Raw genomic sequence first — 26,499 nt, forward strand, 5'->3', positions numbered from 1 at the left:
CCCGACCGTAGCTCCGACTCCTCCCGGTGGGCACAGCCCCGGGAAACCGGCGGGGCCGGCCCCGGGCCGCACCGCCCGCAGCCCGGCGGGGCATGCGCGGGGCCTCCCCCAGCCCGCCCGCCGCCGCCGCCGCCGCTCCCCTCACGCCGCCCGGCCAAGTTTAAACACCCCCCCGCCGAGCCAGCCCGAGTCGGCCGGAGCTGCGCGGGGCCGCGGCCCGTCTGAGGGGGCTCCGGGCGAGGAGGGGTGGGCTACCGGGGGGGGTGGGGGCGCCTATGAGGGCGCCGCGGGGCCGGGCGAGCCATGGACGGCGGCGGCGGCGGGGCGCCGCCCGCCCTGGAGAAGAACGCGGCGGAGCTGACGGTGATGGACGTCTACGATATCGCTTCGGCCGTGGGGCAGGAGTTTGAGCGGGTGATCGACCAGCACGGCTGCGAGGCCATCGCCCGCCTCATGCCCAAGGTGGTGCGGGTGCTGGAGATCCTGGAGGTGCTGGTGAGCCGCAACCACATCAACCCCGAGATGGAGGAGCTTCGCCTGGAGCTCGACCGCCTGCGCCTGGAGAGGATGGACCGCATCGAGAAGGAGCGGAAGCACCAGAAGGTGGGGGGAAGCACCAGGGGCCGGGGGGACGCGGCGGGGCAGGGCTACCGCAGCCGGCCGGGGGGAGAACGGGGCCCCGGCCCCTCCGCCGCCGCCGTCCCCTCCTCGTTCCCCGCAGCCGCGGGGGAAAACAAAGAGGGAGGCTGTGGTGCGGGGCCGGGGGGCAGCGGGCGGGACACGCGCGGGGGTACGGCCGGGGCGGGCTCACGGGCTCTGCGTGGATGCTGCTTTAGCGTCGCTGAGGATTTGGGTGTGTTGTTGTTTTTTTCCTTCCCTCCTGGAAGTTTCCTTCCTCCTTTCCTTTCTCCACCCCTTCCCCGGTCACTGCGTTTCCTTTCCCTTGTGTCTACCCGATTGGGACTCCTACTCCATCCCCTCTCCTGACGAGAGGATAGTGCGGCTTCCTGCTAGGCCAGGAAAGGTCACTGACAATAATACGATTTTCTCTCCAGAGCTGTGAGTGATTTAGCAGTCTAATCTTCCTGGTGCACTCATCGGGTAGGCAAGGAGAGAGATGGAGGACCAAGTGATTTCAGGGCAGTGTTAGAGCTGAAGATTAGGGAAGAGCACTCTCCCAGACCTTTGCTCCATCCTCTGATGGTGAGATGTTGTCCCTTGGCTTGATCTGGGGTGGTCGTAGTGTTCCCTGACACCACTCCCATGAAAGCCCAAGGTAGAGATCATTTCCATTATCCTGTTACCCTCGTGTGGCAGGACAGCATGAGCTGCTCCACTTACTGCAGTGAAAGTGGCAGATCTACTCTTTAAACCATCCAGATAATGGATTTAAATAAATAGTTCTTGTAGTCAGTGACTGTGCTAAATCATCCCTGCTGCCTCACGCCGTTCTTGCTTGCACACACAGATCCAGAATGAAGAGGAGACAGGGGATTTCTGGAAGAGAGACCTCAAACTTCGAGTTGGCTTTAATTTAAATAAATTTGATTTTTATGTTTTAAAAAGAGTGAACTAGGGGGCATTTGTTTAGCGTATGGAAAATCCAGGATAATTCCTGCAACATTTTTCAGAGGTAGTCTCAAGGCAGTGTCTCTGAAAAGGATGGTAGAAGATCTTTAATGTATAAAGCCCTGGTAAAACTCCAGAGTATGAAGTAAGAAGGTCTAGAGAGTAGGTAGAAGTACGCGTACCAAACCTGTGCCTTTGCCCTTCTAACAGATCTAACTTTGAGGCAAGTGGGTGGTCTGTTGTGCTGGTCCCATTCTATGTCTGGGTCCTCTGCTAGAATGGAATTAGCTCTTCCCAAACCCTAGCTGACAGAGTGTTTTTTGAGGGCGTGTCACCTCTGGGAAGAGCTGCCATAAGTCAGAGCTCCCCATTATTGTAGAGACCACTGTATTGCTAGTCCACAGTAATACTTTGTCTCAGATATTGGACAATGCTGCCTGGTGAAGTGGATACTGAACTGGGCCCGGTAGCAACACCCAGTATCATTGTACAAGCTGATGTTCCATGTAGGTGCTTCTGAAGTTCATATATGTGTTAAAAAGTTTCCTAAACGTGTCAACTGCATAACACGGTACTTGCCAGATGTCAACTGACCTTCCGCCCGTTAACCATCTCTACTCCGCCAGCTTCTCTGATAGTCACGAATTGGCTCACAGAACGTTCAGACAATCCAGACAAGATTTTGGTGGAAATATACTTTAATAGGGAAAATAAAATACAAGATACATACATATTTTTTTATTCAAGTTGATTCCCAGTGCACCAATTCCCTTTAGAACAGTCATGTCACATCCATCTGTGTTCCAATGTGAGGGTTTGAAGACTTAACTCTTTCACAGGACAGGTACTGGTAAGCAGAAAAAGTCAGAGCCTGAGAAACAGTTGTGATCCAAAAGCCTCCAAAAACAATACAGACAAGCTTTTAGTGGTCCTTGCAAGTGTCAATCTATGAAATTTTAGAACTTAAAATCTTTAGATGTGAATCTGTTTTGCCTATAAACCTGGCTTAGCACTGTCTGGAGTTTCCTGAGCTGGCTGGCATGTCTGATGCTTCTACTAATAAGGGTTCAGAATTTAATTTCTGCTACAATTCATTGGGCTCTTCAATAGCAATAAAGAAAGTTTGCCTACGCAAACCTTAACATAGTTGTGTGTTTACAGAGCAGCCACACATAAATGATAGACGTTTACAAAGTTTGGGGGTTTGTGTGTGTTCTATTTAGTTTTTATCAGTGTGCTTATAACTGATGAATGTGCTGGTTTATTGTCTAAACTAGGTCAGCACATTATCCTAGCTACAGAGTTGTAATATGCAGCATCACTGTAGATAGCCTAGGTATTTGGCAATATAAAGTTTCATTACAGATTTGCTTTTCTCTTTATCTTAAGAGTTTCAAGTAAAATAGAGATGATTCATGAAATTTTCTTTACTTAATAATTAAGTCTGCATAGTTTACAATGCCTTTTAATCTATTTATCGTGTAGTGTTTTCTGCAAAGCTTTTAGGAAACATTATAAAATGGCAGTAATAAATGCTGGAATAAAATGGCATTTAGACCCAAAAGTCAATAGGAACATGATTTCACATTATCAGAGCATACATTCAAAGCAGAAAGCTATCCTTTAATCTCTCAGCAGAGCTTATTTTAGCCTAGAGCTGTGCTTGGCAGGGTTGTTGTCTGAATGTGTTTTGTTGTTAGGTAGGAAAGGGGCATGCTGCATGAATGTAAAAGTCAGCAAGTGACTCAGCCTGGCTCTAGCGATTTGCATGCAGCTTTTTTTGTTTGAAGCATATACATGAAAATGGAGCAGCGAATGCCCCCACTGCAGAAGTATGATTTATGGTTACATTTAGGGTTACATTTATGGTTACATTACATTAAGGCTTTTTGGAACAAGTAAAGTCCTAAATACAACTGTTTTTCCTTGAGGACCTTATACTTTTTGTCCTAATTTGACCTTTACAGGGATTGGTGACAGCTGCTCTTGACACACAGTGTCCTGACAAATGGGAGTTGTTGTTTTGGCTGGTCTGGATGTGGCTAACATAGATGCCACTCAAGACATTCCATATAGAACAATTTACATAAGAAGCACCGTTTTGTCTCCATGTGGACTAGGAGCTCTGGGTTTGCTGCACAGTATTGTGCACTCATTATTTTACACTTGTGTTTCATAACAGAAATTTAGACTAGAGATGCTAGTCTTTCAAAACGAGCATGCCTAACACTGACTCTCCTGGCCCATGCTGTGTGATGTTTGTGGGGCATTTATAACAGCCTTTGTGGCTGCTTCCTGGGATGCAGGAGGTAATTCTTGCTCATGTTTGGTTATATTGCCTAACACAACAGTCTCCTTAACCTGGTCCTCACAGCAAAACGGGGCATACGGAGCCATCCTTTGGGTAACTTGGATGTCAAAAATATTTGCATCAGGAATTATCTCCTCGTGTATTTACATTCAGTGTATAGCCTAGGGAAACTTTTATACTTGGTTCCTTGATGCTGGCATTAGAAAAGCAGATGTCTTCTAAGAAATTCAAAGTAGTCTAATTTAATCATTTTCCATAAGAATCATAGTAAGATTGTTACTAGTTTGATCTGTAAATAGTCCAGTCAAAGACTCTTAACATGTTTAAAAATATAAATGTGTTGTCCCGGTCTACCCTTTAGGAATTAGAACTGGTGGAGGATGTCTGGAGAGGGGAAGCGCAGGACCTTCTTACCCAAATTGCACAGCTGCAGGAGGAGAATAAACAACTGATGACAAACTTGTCTCACAAAGACATTAATTTCACAGAAGAGGAATTTCAGAAGCACGAAGGCAAGTTTGATACTTCAAATTCAGTACTTGCTTTTGTTATAAAAAGCAATACTTTATCAAAATATTTTGACTGGATATTCTGGCTTTTTTTTCATATAGATTAATGTAGATCTGGGTTTTGGGGGTTTGGTGCATTTTTTTTTTTTCTACCTGAATAGAAAATCTCTGAATACATGGTGATACTGAAGACATGATAAGACGTGGGGGTAGGAGTGAATGAAAAGCCTGAACAACTTTTTGTTTGGCTGAGAAGTATCTCTGAAAGTAAAGTCTAGCTTCATTTTTTTCTCTATCTTTTTTTTTTCTTTTTAGTTTGCACTTTGCAAAAAACATTCGTAAGCCCACCTTACATTTTCTAATACAAACAGAATAATTAATTCATTAATGCTTATTTCACACCATTATGCACAAAATAAGTGCAACTGTTGATCTATTCAGGATAACTGTTTGTAAAGTAGCAAATCATTATTTCTTTGCCTGAATTATATCAGTCCACCATATGGAGATTTTTGAAGAGAATGTCGTGATAGTCTCATAGAATAGGAGACACTGGTTTTACTTGGTTTACCTGCCTTTAGGGTTCCCTCACTTGTTTAGGACTTACAGCCAACTTAGAATAAGTGAAAAAATTTATAATCATAGAATAGTTTGGGTTGGAAGGGACCTTTAAACGCCATCTAGTCCAACCCCCCTAAAATGAGCAGGGACATCTTCAACTAGATCAGGTTGCTCAGAGCCCCGTCCAACTTGACCTTGAATGTTTCCAGGGATGGAGCATAAGTCCCGTTTAAATACTGGAAGGCTGCTATAAGGTGTCCCCAGAGCCTTCTCTTCTCCAGGCTGAACAACCCCAGCTCTCTCAGCCTGTCCTCATAGGAGAGGTGCTCCAGCCCTCTGATCTTTTTTGTAGTCTCCTCTGGACCTGCTCCAACATGTTCACGTCTTTCCTGTGCTGAGGGTCCCAGAGCTGGATCAGTAATCCAGGTGGGATCTCACCAGAGCGGAGTACAGGGGCAGAATCCCCTCCCTCGCCTTGCTGGCCACGCTTCTTTTGATGCAGCCCAAGATACAGTTGGCTTTCTGGGCTGCAAGTACACATTGTCGGCTCATGTCCAGCTTTTCCTCCACTAGTACCCCTAAGTCCGTCTCTGCAGAGCTGCTCTTGATCCCTTCATCCCCCAGCCTGTATTGATACTGCGGGTTGCCCCGACCCAGGTGCAGGACCCTGCGCTTGGCCTTATTGAACCTCATGATATTTACATGAACCCACTTCTGGAGCTTGTCCAGGTCTCTGTGGATGGCATCCCTTCCCTCAGGTGTGTCAACTGCACCACTCAGCTTGGTGTCATCTGCAAACTTGCTGAGGGTGCACTCGATCCCACTGTCTGTGTCATTGATGAAGATATTGAACAGTACTGGTCCCAGAATGGACCCTGGAGAGACACCACTTGTCACTGATCTCCATCTGGACATTGAGCTGTTGACCACTACCTTCTGGATGCAACCACCCAACCAATTCCTCATGCACTGAACCTCATCCATACCCCTCCAATTTAGAGAGAAGGATGTTGTGGTGGACCGTGTCAAAGGCCTCACAGAAGTCCAGATAGTCCCCCACAGCTCAGCAAATAGCTCTTTCCCAAGAGCAGGGGCAGATGAACAGATGTCTATTTGCTCCACAGTTCATAGCACATAACTTGAGGCTGCTGGATACGGAGTCCATCGCTGGGGTTTAAACTGAGGAGTTGAAAAAAAATGACTGTGCAGCTATGGGGATGAGGCAGCCTTGAGCTGAGACATGGGGCAGACAGCTGAGAATGGTAACAGCGTCACTCTGGCAGCAAAACCTGCCTGTGATGGTGAGTCAGTCTGGAAGTGGGTGGCTTCCTGAACCATTTGTACATGGACAGGACTCTAGTCCACTGCTTCGAGCCCTAGCTCCACTTTCACAGGAGGTTCTGATTTTCAGTGAAGTCATGGCTCCCTTAAAAGCAATCCTGTTTGTAGTGTGCAAAGTCACTGGTCAGTCTGAAAAGGAGACCACACAGCTGAGCCATCGCAGCTCTCCAGTAAAGCATTAGGAACAAAGGGATATCCTTTTCTGTTCACTGGAGGTTGGAATTAAATGGAGGCTTGCTGTAGGTGGATGAAACTCTGTCCAACACTGTAGAAGTTGCGCTTGCTTTCTCCCAAAGGCTGAGTACTGCTCACTTGCCCTGGGAGGAGTACAATGAAATCTTCAAAACCTAAAAATTGGTAAACCTCTCAAGATCACCCACCACTTTTTTAAAACAAATGCAATGCTTTCAATTTAGGAGTGAATTAATGGCAAAGAAGTAACTCTACATCAGCCTTACAAACTCCATGCAAAATTTCAGAATGGCATTGATGAGTCATGGACCATGAAGACTGTGACATCTTATTAGAAGGAGCTAACTTCCCCTTTGTTTTCTTTTCTTTTTTTTTTTTTTTTCCTTCCAGTGGGTATCTAGCTCACTGCAGCTCATGTGCTTGTATTTAAATATAGCCATACTCTTCACATTCGGCTAGCCAAGCAAATGCCAGGCATGCTTTCCATGTTATTTTTACTGTGTCCACCCAAGTATAATAACACAAACAAAACCCATAAATCCATGCCAGAGATCAGATTCTGGGATCACTGATATTCTTTGGCCAAAATCATCAGTTTAAGTCAAATCACATTAATTTCTAGCAGCCCCATCTTATTATTAGGACCTATTATATCAAACACAACTGTTTTCCTTTTAGGAGATTTTATCGTTAATGAATAGGGAGAGATTTGTCTCAAATTACTTGTTTGGATAGTGTCAAAAAGCAGTCCATCATTTGATCTGATGCACGATGAGTCTACGGAGGCAGGTTTTCAAGCCGAATGCTTTGTTAGCTGGACTAACTTTGACCAGACTCCAGTCTTCATATCTCAGCACGATTTAGTATTGTGATCATGTCTCCCCTCAGCGGCTAGCCCCTGGGATTAACAGCTTGCTGTTCACTCACCAGACAGTTAAAGGAGTTATTTTTAGTACAGGCAACAGAGGCCAGTGATTTGGGTGTGCAAGACTTTGGGCTTCAATCCTTGCCAATTAATAGTCACATGAGTGTTCACAGAGCCCCACTTTAGCAGAACGAAGGTGTTTATGAGAGAGGCAGATACAATCCTATTTAAACAGGAGCATTCTGCACAGAGGGCAGTCGCTGAGAGTCTGAGCTGAGCAGAAGGACATGTGGCAGAATACAAAATACACAGGAGGGGTTAAAGGTGAGTCTGCAACATCCATTAATGCTACTCCTCCCAAGCTCAAACTCAGCACTGCTTGATGGTGCTGACTGATTGGAATATCCTAGTAAAATGCCACGAGCAAACCTGACCCAGTGTGTGTCAAACAGGACAAGCAGGCTGCTGTTGCACTGCAGCGAGGGGAGCTGCTCTCAAGCTGGCTGTGGTAATACAGGCAAGCAGCAGGATGTCAACTCTTGTGTGAACCTCTTGTGCTGAGGAACCTACAGTTCCCTTTCAAAAGTGGAGGCAAACTTCTATTCTGAGTATTTAGGCAGTGGAATGGTGCCACAGGCCCTGACTAGTACTTTGGCCCGTTGTGACAGAAGTTGTATAAACACAACAATAAACAGGTCCCTAAACAGAAACATAAAGAATAGGTGGGATTTTTTGTGTTGCTTCTTTTCCCTTTTTTTCCCCCTCTTTTTTTCCAGCTGCTTTCCTTTCTCTCGCTCCAACAATGCTGTGATCACAGCTACTCGCAGGAAGCTGCTCATAGGATGTGTCTAGGGAAGCCAGTTGGGTGTGCCATTTAAGATCTTGCAGATATTAGACTTTGAATCATTTAGAGGTAATTACTTTACATTTAGGGCATTTAGTGATTTCCCTCTCCTCTTCCCCACTGCCTGAGGAAATGGAAGATGTGACTGTTTCACAAACACTTCCCACCTTTCCTTTCCCCTCCTTCTGAAATAAAAAGGATAATGGAGTGATCTGTGCACACAATCAAAGTCTTTTATGCTCACCAAATGTTAGGGAGAAAAATGAGTGCAGTGGGAGGAAAAGCAGTCAGCACTGAAATGGTACTTTATTCTTTAAATAGCACCTGCTATCTACAGATCTCAAAGTATTTCACAAGTACTAATGAATATAGCTGTACTCACTATTCCTAGTTCCTACTGGGGTGAAACCACCAGTCTAAAGTTTCACTGCAGTCCCTCTGTACTTCAAGCCAAAGGTTTGAATTTTTTGTTTTGTTTTGTTTTTAAATACAGCTGATGTTTTAGGCTGCAGCCCTGAGACTGGCTGCAGAGGGTGAATCCAGGAACCTGTAGTGGGGTTAGTGTACAATAGCGTACCAGACTTGTGTTGTGATAGGAAAGTGTGGGTCTTCTATAAGAGTTAAGCAGCTGTATGTGTCAGCGTCTATTTGTCCTCTCTGGTGGGTATGAGCTGTAATCACAGTGAGGAACTAAAATTATCCTAAAAAGAGTTGGAACCTAGAGCAGAGAGATAATAAGGACCAGGGTCCAGAAACAGAGTAGGCAGACTTAACCACAGAATTAAAAAAAATGAGAATGCAATACTAGAATGTGAACACCATGTCACTCAGCTGTTTTCTGGGGTTTGCAGGAACATGACCAAATTCTCAGCCAGTCATGATCACTGGTCCTCTTCCCAGCAGAGCGGTTACCTGTACCAGAGCTCTGGGAGATTCTGGGTCCTTTAGCAATGAGGCACTGGAGCTGCTGTTCCCTCTGTTTGCAGGAGTACACTTTTTATACCTGCATAGGAACCCACAGGAGTGCACATCCACCAAAGTTACTCCCTTTCTCTGTCTCTCTCTCTCAGATTTGTCTTGCTGTATTGTATTATCCATCAGTTCAAACTGTAGACGCTCCGTGAGCTGAAGTTCCTAAAGGCATACAGCCTACATTCTCTTATGGGTGCACCTTTGGATTTCTCTCATGAGGGAAGAACATAACCAGAAAGTCTGAGCTGATGTTAGAAAGTAGAGGCTTGACTGGTTGGATACATCTGATGTGTATGCAGCATATTTCTGATGTAGGATGTGGGAACCTCTTTAATATTTTAAAAAGAAAGTGGCTTTCCAGCCACCCCAGAGAGGTGAGTGAACTATCACCATTCACAGTTCATAGATGGAGGAAGCTGAGGACCCAAGTAGCTACTTTGCCAAAGGTAATAGAACAAGACAGCAGTAGACCCTGGGTTTGAGCTCCAACTTGGACGGGACTTTGGCCAGAGCAGCCACACACTGCCCTGGTCAAAGCATTTCATCTTCAAGCCATCCTATGGGATGTTGTGCAATGTGATTTTATGTGATAGTTTAGGACCATCAAATTGCATGTCTCTGTGCAGCGATCAGGAAAAGTTAGTGTCGTAGATTTATCATCTCACTTAGTTCAACCATCTGGTCTGTGTTTGCTCTGAAGAGCTCATCACTGTAGTGCCAGGAGTTCTCTATTATCTCCATAATGGTAAATAATGGAAGAATGCTCCCTGTTTTGTAATTATGATGTTTCCTAATGTTTCGTTGGTCAGATCTCAGGTTAATCTAATGCTTTATGTATTTTCAAACAGGATCAATGTTGGATTCTTGGCAATGTTCCAAACATCTTTCACAAGTGAAATGCCATGTAGTATTTTTCTCTGAAGTACAGTTCTTCTAAATATGATTTATCACACAATAGGATGGGGAAAGGATTGTGAAACATGAGGAGAAAATATGTGACCATAATCCAGACTAAATTTCGGTTCCAGATTCAGGGTGAGGGTACCCTTTGAAGGTTCTGCTTCACCTCCCTTTCACCCAACACAAAACTGGGTTTCAACATAAAATCATTCTAGTCCCGTGCACCTCAGCTGGTTTAGATCTAGATGCAATTGACAATAGTGACATGTTGTTTAGATCTTGCTGAGGATCCTGACCACGACATGTTTAGATCTTTCTGAGGATCCCAACCACTTTTTTTACAATTTTCACAGGGTTTTGGCCAGCTGATTCTATAGATTATCACACAGATAACCAAGCGCCCTGGGGCATAGTGTGAATACTGGTGTAAAACTACTGAGGCAGCAAGATGTAACAGTGTCACCACACTGTTATGAATGTTTCTGAGGCCATCGGTTCTTTTCTTAAGGAGTTTTTGTGCTGTGGATTTATGGAGTGGATTGTGTCATCTGTGTTCCCCATTACCCTTGAATTAACTTTCAAAGCATCTTCCAACAGCATCTCTGTAATTCTACCAGCAGGCAACTTCCAGAGTCTTTACCTAAATATTTCTCAGTGTTATTGTTCTCAGTCTCAGAGCTCCTGATTGTCCTTTGTTTTCTGTGTTCTTTTTTTAACCAGGAATGTCAGAGAGAGAGCGACAAGTCATGAAGAAGCTGAAGGAAGTGGTAGATAAACAGAGGGATGAAATCAGAGCAAAGGATCGGGAACTCGGACTTAAAAATGAGGATGTAGAGGCTGTAAGTGGCTTTTAGTCTTCCTGGTTTTCTTCTTTCTCACCCACACTTCCATAGCCTGTTTTCAAGGTTTAAGTTAATGTAGAATTTGTCAGCAATGCCAGATTATTAGTCCAGTAACTGAAGCATCTGGCATAACTGTGGAGTGACCAAAATGATTAGGCAGTCTTCAGTGCAGACACACACCCTTCTGCTGCGTTCAGAAGGACCAGACACACTTGGAAAATGACTGGAAACCAGTGTAACAAGAGAGGAAGATGGGGAAGGACAGGCTGTTTTGTTTGTTTCCTTAGAGAGCTGATATCCCTCCCCTTTCATGGGAACAGGACAGGTAACTTTCTTTGGCTTTTTGAATCTCTCTTTGCTTTGGTAGTGCAAACTTCCTCAGCACTGTATATTTCGCATATACTCTCTGCAGAGTGTGGCAGCAGAGACTCCACACACGCACTCCCACACCAGGGATGCAATGTGGATTACCTCTGCACAGGAAGGGGTAGGAGGAAGGGGCCTAAGTCCCGCCCAGTCACTTAGGTTTGCCAGCAGTGAGCAGGTCACTGAGAGGTTGGGTGGCCCTGGGGACCACAGCACAAGAGATCTGGGTTTAGTCTTGGATGAATCACAGGCTCCACTGGTTCTTTCCGTGTCAGGAGGAATAACCTCCTTACCCATATTTTGCTTCCCATCCTCACGCTGCCTCATCTCCTTAGGCCATGGGACTTCTCTGGTGTTAGCAAGGGCCAGACCTAGATGATCTCTGCTCTACCCAAGTGCCTCTGGCAGGTGCTGTGGCCTTTCAAGTTGGTGCTGTCCATGCAATGCCCAGCAAGTCACATCCTGCCTTATGAGAGAGCCTAAGAACTCAAAGCAAAGTACTTATAATGCAAATTGAATAGTAAGGATTCCGCTGTCTTGTCTTGCTCTTTTCTACTTTGGGTTAAGATTTGATTCAGAATCCCATAAGTCACACTGTCCTTGACCTTTGCTTTTTCAAAACATAATATCAGAAGTGATGGATTTGCTTTTAGTTGGAGAATTCTCTTTGTTAGGGAAAAAGTGCTTCTTTACTCTAGAAACCATTTAAATTTTGGTGACTGCAACAGTAGTAGATAACTAGATATTTAAAAAAACTAATCTGGGGGTGAGGAAGGGGGAGAATTTTTTAGTTAAATTCAACAGGAACCCACTACTTTTTCTTCAACATGATGTTTGGGACTTGGCCGCTGTGGCTGATGGCTGAATGGACGCTGACCTATTGCATCAATGTTTTGCAGCTTCAGCAGCAACAGAACAGGTTAATGAAAATTAACCATGACCTGCGGCACCGGATCACCGTTGTTGAGGCTCAGGGGAAGGCACTGATAGAGCAGAAGGTGGAGTTAGAAGCATATCTGCAAACCAAGGAGCAGGAGATGGGCAACCTGCGAGCAGAGCTGGGGAAACTGAGAGAAAAACTGCAGGGTGAGGACAGCCAGAATGGGGAGGAAGTAAAGGTAAGAGGCACTTTAAATCACTTTTTAAACAGCCTTTTAAAAAGCTTTGGACCTCGTACCAAGTACCTCTTCTTTGGATAAATGTGATTGATACACGTCAGAGGCAATGGTGAGACTCGAGGACAGCATCTTGTGTTCAGATGTGACATATGGAGAGAAATGTCACTCATTGCACTGTGACAGGAAAGTCCCCATTAGGGTGGATGATGACCCAGTGGAACAGACCCCTCCTTCCTAAAGGAGGGGACCGATCGCAGAGGAGGCAGAGTGGCAGCCCAGGTTAGCAGTGGGACGCCTTGGTTACCCACCACATGTCCTAGGAAGTTCAACCTTTGGGTCATGCACTAGGCTGCAGAATTCACCAGGTACCAGAACAAATCATTGCTTCAAAAGAGAGTGTTAAAAACATCATGAAGCAAGCCAAAATCTCTGGAGTATCAGCTGTTAGTTTGTACTGAAGGCAGATAGTGTTTTGGTGGTGCTGTATTAGTATGGTTGGCTTCATTTTGTTTGTACCCATCAACCCCCTCCCCCAAAGGAAAACCAACTGATCCCTTAAACAGTCTGGGTTTTCCGAAAGATAAACAGCTGACAAGTAGCTTAAGCTTTGCTGAGGATGCAAATATACAAGCCCTAATGTGTTCCAAAGGTGCAATGCACTATGACGGCTGTGGCATGTGAACCACTGTAGAAAAGAAATTGTGTCAGAAGCGGTCCCAGAGGCTTCTGCACGCTTGGTCCTCCAGTGCTTATGGCACTTTGGATCTGTCAGGACTAAGCTGGTCTATCACTACCAAATCAACATATAAATATTTGAAGGCACCTTTTAGAGGAACTAACTTTGGTCTTATTTCTGCTTTCACTTCCTACTGGAATTTGTGCAGTGACGTGTGGGCAGGGATATACATCAAGAAGCAGAGGCGAAGGCTGATGGGGTACGCTGGACCCCCCAGGAATGTGACAGCCAGTGTTGTGTTAACACGTCACTGCTGAAATGGGCAAGCACTGTATTAATAATGAAAAGGATGATTTCTCTGCTGTTAATTCAGCCAGGACACCCAGCTTTGTCAATGGGGCTGTGGAGCCCAGGCCTGGAGCCAGCAGGAGTGAAAGTGTCCTCAGTCTCTGGAGATAAAGGATGCATTCTTTACCTCTCTAACTCATCAGTTCCATGGCAATGGCGTCTCTTCTAATTAGAGCCGTTCCCCGCTCTCTTTGCCAGGATGATGGTTAGACAGGAATTGCAGTGGCAAGCAGAAAGCTTGAATAGCTGCATGCTCTGCAATGGACATTGTTTGTTGGCTTCAGTTAGGTACATTTGCATTGACTACAGGCTACTTGGTCCTTGCTGCTGTGAGCAAAATCTAGCAAAAATATCGTATTTGGGCAAAGTTGTAGGGCAAATACACAACCAAAAGAAGAGGCATCAGCTCAGACCCTAATCCAGAGGGGTGAAGAAGAGGAAAAGTGTTTGGGTAATTTCCTTTGAACCTCTTGTTGGGTTGCATCAATCTTTATTTATTGCAGTCTGTGTAAAGAAATGCGTTGGGATGAATGGGGTGGATCAAACAAACGGACAAGTGAACACTGCTCAGCTGCTCTGTCTTCACAGGACAAGGACTGCAATCCCTGCTGTAGAAACTGATATTACCTCAACCTCAGCGCAGCCAAGTTTAACCCAAAATTGTTTCACAAACACATGAGCTCAAAAGAGGGTAGGATTAGGCTTACAAAAAAGGGACTCTGCTTAAGAATTTTGGTACTTAGCTCCTCAAATTTCTAGCTTGTACCCCAGAAAAGCGTCACTGCAACACAGGAGCTCTGAGACTCTGATCTCCGCATCCTGCTAGGAGGGCGAGTGGCTGACCTGGCTGGTGACGTCTCTGATTTCATGTGCTGGCTTCTAGTCAGTCCTTGCAAAAAGCATCACGTTTCAAATGTACTTTGCTACATTTCAAATGTACTTTGCTGGAACAGAGTGCCCTGCATTTATTTGTATTGTTAGAAATCCTGCAGACTTCTGAAGGCCTGTAGCTACTTTTCAGCATCTTGATTCTGAGTACCCTTCCCAAAAGCTTGTGATTTCTCATTCATTGGTCCTCAGCTCTGTGCAGCCACTGAGTGGAACAACAGTAGAGGACCTCAACAATGGTCTTCTGTGTGCTGTGTTTATGCAGACCACATTTTCACAAGCAGTTAGGGCCAAATAATTCTGCACAAATGCTACAGTCTATCCAGGTGACAGGAAGCAGCCCCGCAGGCTTGGGAATCCAACCACATGCCTAGGGTGCAAGTTCTGTCTCGTTGGGAGCCACAGAAACTGGGTGGTGGGAGATAAAATTCCTCCAGGCTTCCAGTGAACTCTTCTCAGAGGAAAAAGAAACAAGGGTACAAGTGTATAAAAGCCTCATCTAGCATTCATCTGCAGTTTTCTTCCACTTTGTAGCTGTATCTTGGTGCTAACACCAATCATGCTTTTTTAATAAAGGCATTAAGGGGATATAAACTTAAATCCCCACTTGATATGTTTACATCCAAAGAAGCTTTCTCTTTGTGGGAGGATCTGGAAGGAACTGTCATGATCTCCGCTGTGCAGTTTTTTCAGTGTTTATTTAAAAGGCTGATGTTTGATTTACCCCATTCGTTAGAAGTATGAATTCCTTAAACAGACTTGTTTATCAAAAATTGGACTACACATTTTCCGTGGACTTTCTGGCAGTCTGGATTCCACAGGAATTTCTCCACAAGAAAATGTACCGCAGGCTCAGGTTGGACCCTGTGTTCAGGCCTCCTAGAAACAATTGGTGCTTGTTTGTTTTCCCAAACATGTAACTCTCTGAAAGATTCCTGTGAGCACAGGGCTTTGATTGTAGGTCACAACACTTAGGTCTTCCTCGTTTGCAAGCTTTCTCCAAACACGAGGTGAAGAGAGGTAAAATAGATCATCTTTCAGAGGCTTGCCACAGTCTCACCAGACCTGTGTGTGTCATCTGTCAACCTGAGCACAGGAAAGAACAAAGCGATCAGATCACGGAGCTGTTCTTGCTGACAGTCTTTAACACGAAAACCAAATTCCTTCTACATTTTTTTTTCTCTTAAAATGGCTGCGTTTCTCTTAAAAGAGGATTTAGTAGTGCTGAAAGGAAGAGGTTGGGAATTAGACTGATAAATACTTTAAGTCCTCAGACATGGCACCTGCATGGTGAATTTAAAGACCACATTTCACTTCCTAGACAGAACCAAACAATGATGACTGCCTCTCAGAGTCAGAAAAGATGGCAATGGACTTAAAAGATCCCAATCGTCCAAGATTCACCTTGCAGGAGCTCCGGGATGTCCTTCATGAGAGGAATGAATTGAAATCTAAAGTGTTTTTACTTCAAGAGGAACTTCTATATTACAAAAGGTAGGTTAGATCTCCTCTCCTGTTTCATGCTATACACAGAGGAGCCATAGGGCAGGTCTAGAAACAATAAATGTGCTCTTAACTAGTGTCCAAAAAGCTTACATTTCTGCAAAGGCTCAAAGTAGAGATTGCAAGCACACAGCTTTAGTTTCAGTCTGGTTCCTCAAAATTGGGCAAAACTGTCCTTCCTCAACACTCAAGTTCCCCCTGAATCTTAAAAATATTACAAACATTTAATACTTTTGAACTTCAAAAATGAGGATAAAAGTGTGTCTAAAATGAAAATTCTAGAACTTTTATTCAGTGCATTCCTCTTCTCCCTCTCCTTGTCACAATAGGAAGAAAATATTGGAAGGACACCCAGTTCTAGGTGCTGTTCCTTGGTTGACAGAAAATCTCCCATTGATTTTGATGAGCTTGGAACAGATCTTTTTGCATTTCTTTATCAACAATACTACCTCAGATTGAATTTTAGAACTTAAAGCACCTCTGTGGCTTGGGAGAAGAACATTAATTATTTTCTTTCTTTCAAGTGAGGAAATAGAAGAAGAAACTAGATCCCCTCAGCCTACACCCATAATTCAGCCAAAACCCTCAACTCAACCTGAATCTGGAATCAAACGACTGTAAGTAGCATATTTTCTAAGGATACTGGATATAGTCTGCAAATACTAAATGTTTCTTACGGGTAGGACAATTTTAAAGAATTTAAAAATTAAGATAACCACATCCCTAATGTCTATGGGAGAGACATAGAAGGAGCACTTGACAGGTATCATAAAACAGCAGTTGGCTTTGGCCAAAACTTTTGCCTTGTTCTGGGTCACTTTCAGTCTCAGATTATTTCCTGTGGCACCCTTTGCTCCCTACGTGCAGACAGCAGCAGGGACCCCAACAGTACTGCATGTGCCTGTGTTTATGGGCCAGACTGGTGTGCCCAAGAAGTCCACTCCAGTTCTAATGTTTCCTTCTTAAGCACACTATTCAGGCTAACCAGAAGAGCATGCGTTGCAATGTTTTATTCTAGCCAGTATGAGCTGGTGAGCTCTTCAACACAGACACCTGATAGTCCTAGAGAATTTTCTTGTCTGGGCCACGTAGTCATACTCCAAAGGGAGGTGCTGCTAATTGTGGACTGAGCACTGCTCAGCCTGTCCTGTGTGCCCAAAACTGAAGTCAGTGCCAGATCTCCATGTGCAAGGATTGCAGGAACAATGCTCCTGTTCAAGTGCAAGTCTCAATTCCTTAAAACACAGATCTGAAGGGGGTGGACTGTCAGAAACCACTGGCCCCAGGTCATGCTCAGAAGACGTGTAAAGAGTGTTCTTTACCAGTAAAACCAGATGCAGATCTGCAGCAGTTGGGTGTGGAGAGCAACATTTCCCCATGACCTCTCTGTGCCTGTTTCCCTAAGCCGTTAGACCCCAACTTGCAGTATGTGTACAGCATGAAAACCTTTAGTTTGCTGAACAAATTCGCTGCTGGAGAGGATGCCAGCTTTCTTGGCTATAAAGAACCCCACGTTTGTCAGGTGAAGCATTTAATGTTACTGTCCAAAACCTAAGCTTACCGTCAGAGGTGTGCATTTACTAGTATACCACTTAATTGTAAAATCACAGTGTTAGCCAATCCATTTGTCTGTTGCAGCTCCCTCCTTGTACATTTATTTATTCCAAATTAAGTCTTGTGACTGTATAGCAAGTCTTTGGATTTTTGTGATACTGAAAGCTTAACTTTTTTAACTGCATAAATTATTTTGGAACAGTAATTTGTTTCCACATAAAAAAGCTCTTCCATCCTGTCCCCATGTCCATAACCTTCAGTCCTTGTTTAATAACAGCAGCAGCCCCGTGAGAGTAACTTCCATTTGGACTGATCCAAAACACCATAGAGTCAGGAGGGCACTTTTGATTATTTGCAGTAGACTCCAGCTTCTGTCTGTGCTACTTTGTTTGCTGAGAGAACCCTTCCTCTTACATGACTAGAAAATACACTTTGAGTTTGGACTTAAGTTTTCATTCTGCAACTGTGATGATAATAATAATACTTCACCTCATAAGATCACCACTGTAAAGCTTCTCTTTTCTTTTAAATTTATTTTAGTACTTTTTAAAGCTTATCCTGTTGTGGGGGATGGCTAATTTCAATTTATGCAGTTTGTGTTGATTGCAGTTTCCATGCTTGATTTATGAAACAAAAGCAGCACAAAAATGTAAATAGCCGTGGTAAGACAGAGCACGTGCTGACAAGATATTAACTTTGACTCTGCCTTCTGCATACATGCGTAAGCAACGCAGGGAGACATGGCAGGAGGCACATAAGTGTTTTCAACCAGTTATCTCAGTGCTTTCTTCCTCTCAGTTAATTTATTAGTGAAAACCTGTTGAGCATCAGACCATTGAATCAATGCACGTTTTCAGACACTTGTCTAATCTTTCTGTTTCTCAGATTCTGTGTTAAACTCATATAACTAAAACCACACACAATAAAACATAAAATCATGTTGGTTTGGCCCCTTTCAGAAGAGGCAAGCGTTCTCTTCTGCCGGACAATGAAAGCACGTGTTGAACCTGCTGTTAAGATGAAGTTGGTTTCTTTAGCTGTCCTGCTCTGTCCCCGGCTTTCTTTCTGCTCTCTTCATTTAGCCATTATATTAAATAAGGGAAGATAAACCCATCTACTTAAGTAACCTGAATGATGGTAATTGTTTTCAGGTTTGTCTTATTCTTGCAGCCTGTCTGGATAGGATTTGTCAAGCGGGGGTTTATTTTCTTTCCCCCCTCCTCTCTGTATGTGTTGTCAACAGTGTTTGTGTAGATGGGCTTTAAAAAAGTCAGGAAATTTCACTGCTGGGAAAGACAAAGAATCCAAGTGTATTGTCTGTTCTGTGCTGTGATAACACCCCTCCTGCCCTACCTGCAGTCCCTGCCTGCTGCCAGCTCTCTCCAGAGCTCCCATCTCACTCTCCCAGGCCAGGTGCTGTCAGCATCTCCCTATATGGCTACCTGGGTAACACACTGGCACATAAACTCTCCATACCTAACGATGCGATGAAAACTTGTAATGCTGATACCTGCATGCAGAGTACCTTTACAAATGAAAGTAGGATTGTTTTTCCCTCCGTTTCAGACTTTTCCTCCTGACTCAACAAAAGGCAGCGGTACAAAAATAGGCAGCACTGTTGCTAACCGCTCAAGAGAAGTTTTATGCTTGCCTATGTCACGTGCCTTTTTTCCTTGACCACGCTGCATCTCAGGGAATGAGACATATGTATATGTAGCCTGCGCCATCTAAGATGTGCTCAGGTGATTCTGTGCTGCATCCCCATAAAGAAAGGAAACAAGAAGTTACAGAAATCAACACTTTTTCACTCCCAGGGTTTGCACATTTGGGGCAAACTCTGAGTTCTGATCTCAGACTGATTGATCTCTACATTTGTCTCTACTACATCCCGTGTCGGAGTTTTGATGAAATAATGTAACCAGGAGGCTTTACTGAAGAGAAAAAGTTCCCTCTGTTTTGAGCAGAAAACGCCCTTTCGTTTTCTCTTTAAGGATACATGCTTGTTTGTCACTGATGTAACGCTCGAGACAGCCATAAGTTTTCTTCCTATTCTTGCAGTCAACAAAAGCTGATGTGTCTGTCTTGTTTCTGCAGCTAACGGACTGTGCCACAATGCATAAAAATAGAAGTCCTAGCTACTGCTAATGATACAACAATGTTTGCTCGTTTGTTTTCATTTTGAATGTAAGAATAGCAGTTAGAGTGACTGTGTTGGGGAGAGCTGCGTTTGGTCACAAGTGAAATGTCTCTCGTGATTTCAACTTAATCTTTAATTGACATTAGTCCACAGTTCAAAAAAATATTTGCACAAGGGAGAACCTCTGAGGAGAATCCTTAGAAAAACAGAGGGTGTTCCAGGTACGGATGAAGGTGTGTCGGCAGGTTTGTGCGGGGCTGGCCGGGCGCAGAGCACCGAGCCAGCGTGCTCTCTCAACCTCTAAGTTGCATGAATTGTATAACGTGTAGTAAAAGTGCTGAACTCTTACAAAGCAGCAGTCTTGCTGCTAGCCAGCTAGAAAGCGTTGCTGCTAGAGTAGCTGCAAGGTTTCAAATAAGTATTTAGCTGCCTGCAGTTGGCATCTTTCTGCATGTGAAGCAATGCAGGTTCCTTTGGAACAGATACACAGACCCTTTAACCAAGTAGCTTGCGTAGGAAGTTACTTCAAGATTTCACCTGCAATACCGGTTTTTAACTTGAAACTATCAACTGTAACATTTGTAAAATCTTTAATTGCAGTGCTGGTCCTGTCTAACCCTGTTTTCCGTGCAAATATCCAGTAGTGACAGCAGAGTCCCATTTTGTATTTCTTAACATACACCTTCATCCTCCATTTCATTATGTATGTGCCTGTTTGTCTCTTGGGAAGAAAAATGTGCACTCTGCTCTGCATTGCTACAGGTGGTAATACCTTGATGAAATCCAACCCAGATTGCAGGCTGCCTCACAACAGAAAAGTGGTATCTTTTAGAAATTCAAAAGCAATTTAAACTGTTTCAACAATGACTGCTTTTTCTAAACAAGTTTTTCACTGAGGAGAACTGTCTTGGGTGATGCAGATCCACCTCTCCCTGTAACATGTCCTGTGTGGTAATTCAAAGTAACCCCGTGTATCATGTTTGCCTCTTTTTCTTTTTAATGGAATGCTTTTTCTTTCCCTTGCTCCAGTCTTATCTCTTCTGTGTCTGTACTTTCCTGACCAGGATCTTTACAGCCATAATGCCCATGGTAGCAGCTGGATTGATTCCAGACGATCCCACATTGCAGCCAATAAGAAGACTTGTGTCCCTTGTAGGAATTTTATTTTTTAAATGTTTGGTACCGTGGTTTCCTTTTGCATGACCCTGTGTTAACATGCACTGCTGGTTGCATTCTCATCGGCTGCCTGTGGGATCACAGAAGAACAAAGTGCCAATCAGAATGACCAGTCAGTGCACAACTCACCGTAGTCCTCCATGCTCATCCTCAAGTATTGACATTTATCACCTTTTGCCTTAATGTTACCATGCTAAACCAATCATTACTCCTTAGAAAAATGTCGCAATATGCAATTTTAACCAGCATCTGTTAATTTTGCTTACTATGTGCCTATTCACAATTCACACCAATGCTTTTTAAGAAACCCATGTCATTCTAATGACTTGTTACAAATCCGTTAGATTTAGAGAATATAATGGCTGATATCTACATTAATTTCCAGTCTTAATTATAGGCTGTTGCTTCCATGTCTTTCTGTCCATGCACTGTATATTTTTTCTCTACTTATGTATTTTGCAATAGAGTATACACTTTCAATAATCAATTCTATCATCCTTTTCTTGGCTGTCCCTGGAAGACATACTGATAATTGTTAATGCAAAGTCTCTTTGCATTAGAACTGCTGCTTTAGTGATCTTTGTATTTACAGCAGCAACACAGTATTTAAATTCCCTTCCTCTCCACACAGACCTGCTTTTTCCAAACCTTCTCCATGAGAGTTTTCTAGGCATAAGAACAATTTACATTGTTTCAGAAGGAATTAAAAAAGCTTAACCCTTCTGCTTCGTGTAGAGATTTTACGAATGCATTCTTCTTTTACTTAATTTCATGATTGATAAAGTGAAAAATTACTGAACTTTTTGAAACGTAGTGCATAAATACAGCAGTCCTTTGTGTGGACTTCAAGATACCAAGCCTGACTGGGCAGGACCAAACACGCTCAGCAGAAAGCCTCGGTGACTAGACACTCCTTTTATCAGCTGGAATTGGATCCAGCCCTGAAAAGGCATAGCATACGTGTGTGAATTTATGAGCTCCTGTGATGAAGGTGGTAGAAAAGTATGAGGCTAATTAAGTGCAAAAGACTTATTTCACTATTAAGGCTGCACATTTGAAGCCAGGAAATGCAAAAGTTCAGGTCCTGCTAGCAATGTTAGTTACCTGGCATTGCACTTGTGTAGCTTTTTATGTCACTTTCTAGTCAAGAAATAATTATTCTTAATATTCTTAGTAATTATCATCATGCTTACCTGCACGTATGATAGGATATTTTTTCAGGAAAGCGCCTTAAACCTCCTCTGACACTCAAATACAGCCTCCTATGTGACTAGAGACGTCGAAGGCAGAACTCCCTGCTCTGCACAAGGCGGCTCGGACGGTTGGGATCCTGGTACCGAGGAGAGACGTCAGGGAGTGTGGGTGGAGGACGAGCGCTGAGGACGGTGGGGCGTGGATGTAGGGTCAGGTTTATGCCCTGACAAATATTCCATCACCTGTCAAAGTTGAGTTTATATTTGCATAGTCTCTTGCTGTAGAAGCATTTAGCAGTTCCCGCCCTGGATCAGAACCGCACTGTGCTTGGTACTGTGCAAGCAAACCAGGATTTACCTCCTAAAGGGCATCATTAAAACCCAAAGGGTATGCAGCCAATTCAAACTTTTGGTAGCTGGAACCACAACTTTTGCATTTCTCAGCAGACCTAAACGCTGCACTAACACCTTTTGTCCTGAACTCATGACGAAAATGGAATTTGCCTAACCAAGTAACTTCATCCTGTACAAAGAAGATGATACTGAGGATTTTTTCCACCTGTGTTTTTTTAGCTCTGTTGTCAGCTGGCAATTTGGTGTCTTATTAAATGGCTGTTGGTTCACGTACGTCATTATCTTTGAGCACCCAAGCCGTGTGATGGGAAATGACGTGCACGCTTGTGTACATTTGTTTAGAGCCTTCATCCTGCAAACTCTTGTGCACGCATGTGCATTTATTCATTTATTTTTGCAGGAATCGAGTCTATGTATCAAAATCTGTACACTTGATAAAAACGTGGAGGCTTATTTTCTTATCTGATGAATTTCCCCGCTGACACCCTTAAAAACATTCTCTTATTTCTGCTTTATGGTAAATTATACAGATTTAATGCCAAAGATACCACTTTACTTATGCCAAGAAACTAACCTGTATTGTGTTGCTTCTTTATCTCAGGGTTGGGAAAGGGGGACTATACATCTAAAATGGTACCTGCACCTTGTAGAGTCAACAGCATTTAGAGCTTATTTGAAGCTTCCATAGCCAAACCGCTTGAGATTGCAATGACTTCATCTCTAATAACATTTTGACATGCACTCCCATCAGGCTTCACTGCCTTGATTTTTGCAGATGCAAACAGATTTCTTTGCTCTGTGCTTTGTTGTGCTGTGTACCGTGTCGGGTGCTTGAAGTGTTTTCAAGATGGTAAACTGTCTTCTTCCTTTCTCCTTCCCTCCATTACTCCTCCCTTCCCGGAAGGTTTAGTTTCTTCTCTCGTGATAAGAAACGTATGCAGGCATCACAGAGAAACGTCCACTTCCAGGATACTTTTGGAGAATGGTCGAATTCAAATAAAGATGACTCCTACACCGAACAAGGACAAGAAGCCCTGCAGCACCTGTGACTAAAAACTTGAGGTGTTCAGTTTACCGCAGTAGATCTCGACAGTCTAGTAACAAGAAGCTTCTGTAAACAAATCCGGCAGCTCATCACTTTTATTTGCCTCGCACACCTCAGTGGTTGTGTTCCAGATGGACTCTTCAAAAGGGATCCCTCACTGTTTACTTGGTGACTGTTTGCTGAGAACAGAATCCAAGCTCTGTAGTAACAGTCACTGATACCCTGGGACATAGAAGCTTCTAGATGACTTGTTTTGTGCTGAATAACAAGTCCATGGTCTTGTTCTTGCATTAACTACAGTAACACAAGCTTCTTTAAACCAAAAAAAAAGGACCTGTGCCATTATTAGAAGTTTGTTTGCAGTGTACAATATCTAGTGGCAAAGACACTTTTACCCTGTTTGTTAACACTATCGGTTGTTTGCTTTTTATTTCTGTAAGAAGTTTTTCAAGAGGGATACACCAGCCGGCCACTCTCCATGGCAGGTCTTAGCACTGCCGTGTCCTGTCAAGTTCAGCTGGCATCTGCATGTTGCAGAGTAACCACTTGGAAGTCCACCTGATCCAAACTGATAAACTGGAGTAGCCTTGAGAGGGATAGTGAGTGTACATTTCCCTTGCTGCTTATAGTGCCTAAAGCATGAAGAAACCCACGTATGAGGTGAGCGTGCCTTGCATTTTGCCATGAGTTCTGCAGGATTAATGAAAAACAAACTGCTTACAAGGAGGAATTCTTAACACTTGAATTTTTTCCTTCTTGTCAGGGCCTTCCCCCTGGAGTAGCAGACAGCTGCTGTAAAGGAATTAGGTCTCTTCCCACAGACAGGTTTTTAAGTAAGTCACACTCTACTTTTCTGTCTAGGTAAGACTGCCTAACTTCAGAGTGTAAGACATCCTCAACTAGCTGACATAAACCATTTTAACGGACTCAGAGATGGCGTTTTCTCTGACTAGTCTCAACACTACTTGGGCAGAGTGGATGAATTCTGTATGCGCAGGCTTCTCCCCAGGTTGATGTTTGGGTAGCCTGCAGTTACAGGGGCTTCACTTGCCAGCGAAAGCCCCACACAGCCGAGCTGCCAGGAGGGGGGATTTAGATCTGCTGTGCAACTGAGCTCGTGAGACCTCAGCTGTACTTACAAAACCCATGACACTACAGCCCTGTGCAGCATAACTGTTGCCTACAGCCCAGTGTCAGCACCCACCCTGCCGCTGCACCACACGCTCCACAAAGGCACCCGACCAAGCGGGAGAGGGGAGCGCGCCCGCAGCGCCTTGCGCGGGAGGTGCCGAGGCCATTCTGCGCACTCGGCTGCGTGCTAGGAGAGTCCGCGCTGGAGCACAGTGCTGCTGGCAAGGAGCATCTAGTTACCGCAAGGCTGCAGGGAGCTTCCGCACATGTAGCTTAGTGCAGGGGGCTGTCAGCTGCTGCTGGCACCTTACCCCAGCAACGACATCTGCTCAGTAAAGAGCTGCTTCTCAGGAGTGGCACTAGGAACGGGAAACTGCTCAGGCTGGAGTAAAGCTCCAGCTGCTCCGGGTACTGAATGTAGGAGGGTGCCTCGACACACTCCCAGGTGAGAGCGAGCCAGAGGGTTTAGTGCAGGCCAGTCAGTTTTAATACAGGGTGAGCCAGGACACTGTGGATTCTTTAACGTGTATGGGCAGAAATGGTTCTTGGCCCTTCTCTAATGAAACTGCCAGGGAACTATTTCTGCAGTGGTGAGCTGAATGCTGCTGTGCCCCCGACTGTAGCTGTGCTGTGTTTCGAACACAGACCTACCGCGTGCTGGAGGTAGAGAAAGTATTTACTGTGCCTCCCTGGTGTCACTGCAGTTCGGGGCGGGGGGGGGTTATGTGGCCTTATATGAAAGACATTTGCATTTGAAATAGTGACGGTAGTGTCTGATGCCAGTATTAGGCAGATATGCTATTGCCTGGTTACGTTTTGGTAACATATCTTTAACTTTTATGCTTACAGAAAGTTGTATCCATAAAACTGCAGCACTTCCTCCCTTGTGTGAAAAGCAATTCTTAAATGGGGGATGGAGCATCTTCATTTAATACTTAAGTTGCTAAGATCTTGATTTCACTTCCATATTAGAAATAAAAAGTACACTACAGTTGTATCAGGCAGTTAAAGTAAATTGTGAATGATGTCCATGGAGTCTCTCCTTAGCATAGGTTACAGTCGTTTGGCACGTTTAGAAGAGATGCAGTGATCAGAAACAATGCAAGAATGCGGCGGATGCGCGGCCTGAATAAGCACATCACTTCTGAAATCAGCTGAGAGCAGTGAGCAGGGATAATAGAAACACACAGACCGCACTGTCTGCCTGAGCACCTAAGCTGGTGTATCACAAAGGACGTCTCCTGGTCTAGTGCACGTAAAGCTCGTCATACGCCAGAGCCCAGTGTTTCACCATTGTCGGGTGAGATCTGCAGCCGATTCCAACAATGGCACTTCCTCCGCTCATCTCTGTAGCTCATTACCTCAAAAATCTAATTAGTTACTCCTGCCCTGCTAAGCATTAACCACTTCGCTCCTCATTCTCATGCTAGAAACGCTGAGTTTATACACTCCAAGTGCCATTGAAACAGATGGCGCATAGGGAAGAGTACGTAAAGATTTGAGGATCTGTTATGTATTGTTTCTCAATATTCAAATAAAAATCTGCTTTTAGAAAAGGGGCCAGGATGTTGTCAGGTAAAGGGCATAACAATCCTGTCTGCAAAGTGCAGGATCACTGACATTTTTCTGGGTTGTTTTTTTTTTTCTTTGGGTTTTTTTTTTTTTGGTTGGGCAGTAAATCATTTTAACAGTTTAATAAATATTTCTGAAAAACAAGTATTTCTGCAAGACTGGTGTCCTTTTCTTTGCGGAAAATTAATACCATCTCCTCTTGGGGAGGCAGCATATGGGTCTGTCTTCTTTCCCCCGAAAAAGGCTCACCCAACTCTTCATGGAAATCAAGCCTCAAACTGGGCAAGGTTTAGGATAGGGCTGATAAAAAAAAAATAGTTTTAAATACATTAGCAAACATTTAGGAATTGCCTATGATGACAAAGAACGTGACAGAGCCTTTTCTAGAAAACTGTGTAAGCTGCTCAAGGGAAGATGTGTGTCTGTACACGCACATCCTGGCTCTGAAAACGGGAGAAAGGAGCTCCTTTGGCCTCTGTTTTCCACGATTCGGGTCCAACCAGCAGCAAGCCCACGTTCCAGAACTGGGTTT

At 44.2% G+C, this 26,499-nt stretch overlaps 1 protein-coding gene across 5 annotated transcripts; it reads left to right on the top strand.

Moving 5' to 3' along the window:
- On the top strand, positions 1–26,212 carry RILPL1 (Rab interacting lysosomal protein like 1). Of its 5 annotated transcripts, none has more exons than XM_082491430.1 (8): positions 1–603; positions 4,242–4,392; positions 10,785–10,903; positions 12,172–12,390; positions 15,624–15,796; positions 16,330–16,422; positions 20,561–20,648; positions 23,124–23,263. In XM_082491430.1, exons 1-8 carry the CDS (start codon positions 304–306, stop codon positions 23,127–23,129), a joined length of 1,149 nt encoding a protein of 382 aa, XP_082347556.1. In that variant the 5' UTR covers positions 1–303; the 3' UTR covers positions 23,130–23,263. The 5 variants fall into 5 exon arrangements, with proteins under 5 accessions (XP_082347556.1, XP_082347557.1, XP_082347558.1 ...); XM_082491431.1 differs by lacking the exon at positions 20,561–20,648 and adding an exon at positions 19,643–19,717 and having other exon boundaries at positions 23,124–23,258; XM_082491432.1 differs by lacking the exon at positions 20,561–20,648 and adding an exon at positions 19,643–19,729 and having other exon boundaries at positions 23,124–23,181.
- The last annotated feature ends 287 nt before the right edge of the window (positions 26,213–26,499 follow it).

Source organism: Vanellus vanellus (assembly GCF_965231255.1).
Source record: "Vanellus vanellus genome assembly, chromosome: 16".
NCBI classification, from domain to species: domain Eukaryota; kingdom Metazoa; phylum Chordata; class Aves; order Charadriiformes; family Charadriidae; genus Vanellus; species Vanellus vanellus.

Coding starts and splice junctions, on each gene's coding strand:
- RILPL1 (XM_082491428.1), top strand. CDS start 304: ATGGACGGCGGCGGCGGCGGGGCGCCGCCCGCCCTGGAGAAGAACGCG. Junction 604..4,241: donor AGGAGCGGAAGCACCAGAAG/GTGGGGGGAAGC, acceptor TCTACCCTTTAG/GAATTAGAACTGGTGGAGGA. Junction 12,391..15,623: donor AGAATGGGGAGGAAGTAAAG/GTAAGAGGCACT, acceptor TTCACTTCCTAG/ACAGAACCAAACAATGATGA.